General features: G+C 31.2%; 1 protein-coding gene across 3 annotated transcripts in view; it reads left to right on the top strand.

The window, feature by feature from the left end:
* The window catches only part of LOC106461595, an 84,712-nt gene that overhangs the window by 13,064 nt on the left and 64,817 nt on the right, over positions 1-6,831 (top strand). For all 3 annotated transcript variants that reach the window (XM_022388605.1, XM_022388606.1, XM_013921438.2), the window contains exon 5: positions 5,530-5,627. In XM_022388605.1, the coding sequence (XP_022244313.1) occupies positions 5,530-5,627 (98 nt within the window). The remainder of the gene's footprint in view (positions 1-5,529; positions 5,628-6,831) is intronic.

Raw genomic sequence — 6,831 nt, 5'->3', positions numbered from 1 at the left:
ACAAGGTGTCTTAGTAAATGTAGGTAGACGTAAAATTTACTTATTATTAAACTAATCTAACCTGATACGTTTCTTATTTTATATTTAGTTACTTTATTATAATAAATAAAGAATACACATGAAAAAGAAAAATATAGTACTTACCTGGGTCTTTTTTTTTTGCTATCAACTGTTGATGACACTTAACCCTACTTTATACTAATGGTAGTAGTGTACTAAATAATTTTTATTTACTTAAATAATGCACCAAAGAACTTATAATAATAATAATAATAATAATAATAACATGCAAAAAGCAGACAATGTCTCATAATTATCACAATTTTTCTGGCTTTCCAACTATGTTATAAGAGCTGTTAAAAATTCAGCTAAGCTTGTCAGTGTATTTCTGTGGGAAAAAAGTATGAACTGGAAGTGAAATAGACAATTCTCTTTACAGTAAACAATATAATATAGTATGTCATTTGATAGACTAAAACACTGGCTTTCTATTGGTTATAAATAATATTATATGAAATGTTGGAGAGAAAAATGAAAATTTGTGAAAGAGAGGATGTGACAAGTGGGCATGGCAGTGGGGTCAGATTTTCTAGTTTATAGCTCCATAAACAAATGAAATTGAAGACTATAAAAATTATGCTTTGCATGAGTAATAACTATATTTTAATGTGTAATTTACAATAAATTCTGTACTTCTCATAGCAGATGTCACAATCCTCATACTGAGAGAGATTGGAGATGTTTAATTAAATTTTGAATGTAACTCGGTAAAACTTCATGACATGCACAGACATGAGTTTAAAGAGTGTGTGCAGTAATCAAATGGTTAGCTTTTTGACTACGTGCTGAGTGGAATCCACTCATCTCGTAAACACCAAAGTAACCATGAGAGCAGTCGTACTATAACTTTTTATAAGGTATACATATCTTCATGAACTTTTGCAGGTTATCAGTAAACATTTCAAGGCTTTCATGCATAAAATATTGGGTTTTTAAATTTTTTAATTAAAGATTTTCTCATGCAAGTTTTCTTTTCAAATCTTGACTATCCAAAATAGAAAGTAATTTTGATTTTAAAATAAAGAATACTTTTATGGATCAAAATATTGTCAAATTTAATTTGTGACATCTCTATAACCTCCAGATAAGTATCAAAGTTTTTTTTTTAGAAAAACTTTATATCTTATCTGTCATTATCGCTATCTTATCTCTGTGCAGGCTTGGTCAAATAGACTAACCTCATAATTATCAAAACAAATTAGGAAATAGATCTAAATTATGCTTTTTTGTTCTAAAATTATTATAGATTATATCAGAAAACCATGAATGTTTATTTTAAATAGCTTAAATTTCATAACATCATACATCTATTGATATTTATTGTTTTATTGATCTATCAGCTGTGTCTGACTAATATTACAGAAGTTGCAATCATGAGGTGCATGTGCAGATCATGTTGCTGTATACAATAGCATAAAACTGGCCTTTTCACAGTGCAACTGTCTTAGTTTTGTTGTAGTGGATTAGTATTTTGTGAAATACAATCACATTTCAGTTATAATACTTTACATAGATATATATTTTATTACTATTTATAAATAAATTCTTAACTTTCAGTTATTATTCTTAAAACATAGAAAAGTAAATAAATAAATATACAAAACGCTGATCTCTGCTATGTACAATTGTCAGGAAGTTTGTACTTGCTTGCTATACCTTGCATACTAAGCCTTGTTGAATTTTTCATGTGGAGGATGTAAAACAAATTTTTTTAGGTTTTATGTATGCATTTTAAAATAAAAAATTACAAATTACAAAACAATACCACAGAATTCCATGTAATTTATCAGGCTTATTAACTAAGCTGTATTTGGGTATAAAAAATATTTTTTGATCACTATTTTGTCTTATCCATTTTCTTTGAGTTTTGAGACATAAGGACTATTTCTGGTAAATATACACCTTGCAAAGCCTGAGAAAACCACATGGGGGAAATTCTGAACTGTCAATTGGCTACAAACATGTGATAGAGTGAAGTGGGTGTATGTAAACAAGTATTTCCAAAAATGAAAGTAGTGGTCGGGTCCACTGTGTCTGATTTGCTAAAAATAGTGATATTTCAGTAACTAGAAAAGATAAGAGGTTCTTGTTTTACATTCTAGCTTGTCAATATCGTTAATTTGAGTTTCATTTTCATAAGAAACTTTAGACTTTGTTATTGGACTTTATCACATTTATTTGCACCAAAGCTGCATTCAACATACCATGTGGCACAGAAATCAGTATTGAGCAATTTTATTTTAATGTTTACTTTCAATTAAAAAATTAAATAATGTATAATGCTAAAATGTGAATAATAGTCTACAATTTGATGCCAAACTTATTACCATACATTCATAAAATAGTTCAATAAAATTTTGAATGTAAGTTTTCAAACATGATGACATGCCATTTGATCTCTACCCATAGAAAAACCAGCAGTAGAGCTTGGTGAAGAACTTGATTGACATGTTTGATTATGTGTTGCATGAAATAATCAATTAATTCAATTTACAATTAAATCTATTAATGTTGTGAAAATAATCAACTGATTGTGTTTCAGATTTTTACTGTTTTTTTTTATTATTCCAGATATTCAAGTAATCAATAATTGTCAACATGACTTCTCGTTATTATTTTTATTAGATTTAGACAGTTTAATGGGTAAAAAGCATATATTTTTGATAATTTCAAACATTGACTGTATTGTATTGGTGTAAAATTCCAAATATGTTGTTCATATATGCCATTTGTTCTCAACATAATTGTTGTGAATGTACCACTTTGGTTCATTCCCACACTCACCTGCTCTCTCCAGGTATCATGTATCAAGAAAACCTCATGTGCTCTGTTTGATAGAACATTTGAGAAGTCCCTCGACTGAGCATAAAAGGGGCAGTCAGACTCCTTGATTCATGCACAAAACAGTCCTTGCATCATCCCCACAATTTAATAAAATTCTGCAAAAGTTTTTTAAAATCTTTTAAACTCTAGTTCTGTAAACATAAGTCTTTTTTTATTTTTTAGAAAATCATTTGAAATGCTGGCTGACTCCAGTTCAAGTAAAGTCTTAAAGTGCAAACATCACCCATACAGTTTCTGTGGAAAATATATTAAAGTTTCACAAAGGAAAAAATATTTCACACAAGGTAAAGGTAGCTCACTATCCCTATTTTGGGTGTAAAATTGGTGACCAAAAAAAATACTGGGCTTCACATCTTTGTTGTAGAGTTTGCGCATCTGGCTTTGACACAGTAGCTGAATAAGAAGAGAGCAAGTATGCCATTTGCAGTTCTCATGATATGATGTGAGCCCAAAGATAATCCAACTGATTGTTGTTTTTGCATGACTAGTATTTCTGTATATTCAGACAAAACTAAACAATACATTAAATACCCAGATATTGCATCTCCAATGGAACCAGTACTTCTTGGGCATGGTTTTTCAGTGCCACATCCACCAGTGAACTGGGAAACAGAAAAGTTATGCTGTGAAGAAGACAAGGTATCATCTTCATCTAGTAATTCTATTCCTGTGACACCACAACATAAACTGCCTCATTTGATCATACAAGAACATGATCTGATTTGTGATGAAAGTTTTGAACCTAGCTTGAATGTGTCTTCAGTATATAATCTTATTATATTCATTGATTGTTGTTTTTGCATGACTAGTATTTCTGAATATTCAGGAAAACTAAACAATACATTAAATATCCAGATATTGCATCTGTAATGGAACCAGTACTTCCTGGGCATGGTTTTTCAGTGTCACATCCATTGGTGAATTTGTAAATAGAAAAGTATGCTGTGAAGAAGACAATGAATCATCTTCATCTAGTAATGCTATCCCTGTTGCACCTCCACATAAACTACCTCATCTGATCACACAAGAAGAGCTAAATGATTTGTGACTTGTCTTTATTTAAGCAGCATGGGGAACTTCTTGGCTTTTGTTTACAGCAATGGAATTTACTAGCTCTAGGAACAAGAGTTTTTATTTAATGAAGTGGCCATCAAAGTCTTGCTTCTCACTATAACATACAAGATACTTTATGTTTCTGTACAAATGTTGATGCACTAATGGAAGAATTGGTTACTGAACATCATCCTCAAGAATGGAGACTTTTTATCGACTCATCTAAAGTTAGTCTGAAAGCTGTACGTTTGCACAATGGGAACAATAAGCCATCGATTCCTGTTTCTTATGCTGTGAACATGAAAGAAACTTATCAAAGCATGCAGATTATACTTGAGACTGTTAAATATGATCACCATAGGTGGAACATATATGGTGATCTAAAAGTTATTGCACTTCTGCTAGGTCTGCAGAGTGGATGTACCAAACAGTGTTGCTTTTTGTGTCTTTGGGACAACCGAGATGATAAAAATCATTTGAAAAAGAAGGAATGATCAGTGAGAGAGAATTACATACCAGGGAAACAGAATGCCGAGTACCTACCTTTATTGAATCTGCAAAATGTGTTTCTGCCCCCACTTCATATTAAACTGGGACTTGTGAAGAATTTTTGTAAGAAAATTAACAAAGATGGTAATGGTTTCAGATATCTACCTGACAAGTTTCCAAAAATCAGTGAAGCAAAAATGAAAGGAGGTATATTTTTTTGGGTCACAGATTCAGGAAGTGCTGATGGATGACAATTTTTAAGCAGTATGCAATCAGAAAGAACTGTAAATCAATCAAACTGGTTGTCAAAAATTTCTTAGGAAATCACAGAAAAGAAAATTCTGCCGTGATGATTAATGATATGCTTGAGAATGGCAGAAAAATGGGGTTTAGGATGTCACTAAAGATGCCCTTCTTACACTCCCATTTAGAATTTTTTCCGAATGATCTACATGCAGTGAGTGATCAGTATGTTGAGCAATTCCACCAAGATATTTCTACAATGGAACAGTGATATCAAGGATGATGGGATCCTACAATGATGGAAAATTACTGTTGGTTCTTTCAAAAAATAAAAAATAATGCCATGATGAAAGTTTTGAACATAGCCTATTATACTCATTGCTTTTTTTAAACTGGTATTGCTATTATGTATTGTTTTTGGACATTCTTAAATGCAATTTTCAATGAATAAAGAAGGTTATTAAAGAAAAAGCTATTATTATGATATATAAGAATATTTTGAATAAATCTGTCATAACTCAAAAACAAGAGGCGATCAGTAATTTTCAACATGGCTTTTAGAATTGGCATCATTAAATTCCTCAGAAACAGTTGCTTTTTTGCTAGTAGCAGAGACTGTTTTTGATTATTCCAACTATCAAAATCTCATGTGAGAATAGTGGGTTTGCTGAATATAACCAATGACGGAGCCTGATGGTTAATTTATTAACCAATTTCACTAATTGCCAAGCTCTGTTAAGCAGTGTGGGGGATTTTATAGATATGTGAGAAACTGTGGCTGAATGCTATTTTTAAAATGCATACAGTAATATAATCAAACATTTTTTCTCCTTTTTACAGGAAAGAAGAAAAGTCACATTCTCTTCCTGAAGAAGAACCACTTTCAGAAGCAGAAGAAGCAGACAATGAAAAGGGAATGCTTGTAATTACAAATGAAGGTAAAGAATGATGTATAATGTGAGAAATTCCATCTTTGTATTTTTCCCATCATGTGAACTATATCAGAATTATTATGTTATTTAAATATGAATTGTAAAAATTACTCTGTTAATGTCTGTAAATCATTATGTCCAAGTTGTCAACTGTACAGTTTTATAAATAACAGGAAAAAAAACTTTTTTTTTTTTTAAATCTTGAAAACATTACAGCTTTTTGGCCTTCATTTAGTGCTATTATTTGTAAAGATTTGAATGTGGCAAGATTTTTTATCTTATATTACATTCAAATTCTTTGTAATGCAAGATACTTGTATCTTGTGGTTTTTTTTCTTCATTATTTTCTGTAGCTATTACATATTTGAATGCCTCCCAATGGCACAGCGGTATGTCTGCGGACTTATAATGCTAGAATCCGGGTTTCTATACCCGTGGTGGGCAGAGCACAGATAGCCCATTGTGTAGCTTTGTGCTTAGTTACAAACAAACAAACATATTTGAACTTCAGAATGCTACCCATATTTAATAGCAATAACAATGTATTTTTTGATAGAAATGCAAAGAGCTTTTGTTTTGTCACCTCATAATATCAAAATAATGTATAATACTATCCTTTTTTTTTTCATTCACTTGTATACTTTTGACCACAAGGTAAGTTTCATTGGCACGGAATCACAAAAACCTTAAATTTATAATTTTGTAAAAATGTATTTAGCCATTTATTTACGCTAGCAGAAATGCCACCCTATTGGCAACTGTTTGTACTAGTAATTATTAATTGTAGTATTCATACCTCATTGAAAAAAATTAAGAAAAATTGATCATTTTCTAAAAAAGGATTTTTCTGGGAAGTACTGCATGGGAAGAGTGTTCGGATTGTGCTGACATAAACTGTAATATTTTTATATATTAAAAGTGAAAATATAGTAGTTTTTTAAGAACTCCATTTTTTTAGTACTGTTATGACAGCGGAAGTCACGTAACCCTGGTAACACGTAATGAGTATCTAGAAGGATCGGGGAACATCATGAATAATCCAGTATATGCTAGACGCCCTCTATTCCTGTATATAAGCAGGCAAATAAACTGAGATAATTAATTGAATTGCAGACAGGCAGAGATAGAGACGGACAATTTAGTCAAGCGCAGTAGTGACCGTAAGGAAAGTGCGTTGTGAAGTATAGCGTGTGTTTAAGTTAAAGTGACT

Source organism: Limulus polyphemus, unplaced genomic scaffold (genome assembly GCF_000517525.1).
Source record: "Limulus polyphemus unplaced genomic scaffold, Limulus_polyphemus-2.1.2 Scaffold995, whole genome shotgun sequence".
Taxonomy (NCBI): domain Eukaryota; kingdom Metazoa; phylum Arthropoda; class Merostomata; order Xiphosura; family Limulidae; genus Limulus; species Limulus polyphemus.
Note: the sequence above shows the minus strand (reverse complement) of the source record. Positions and strands in the feature narration are given on the sequence as shown.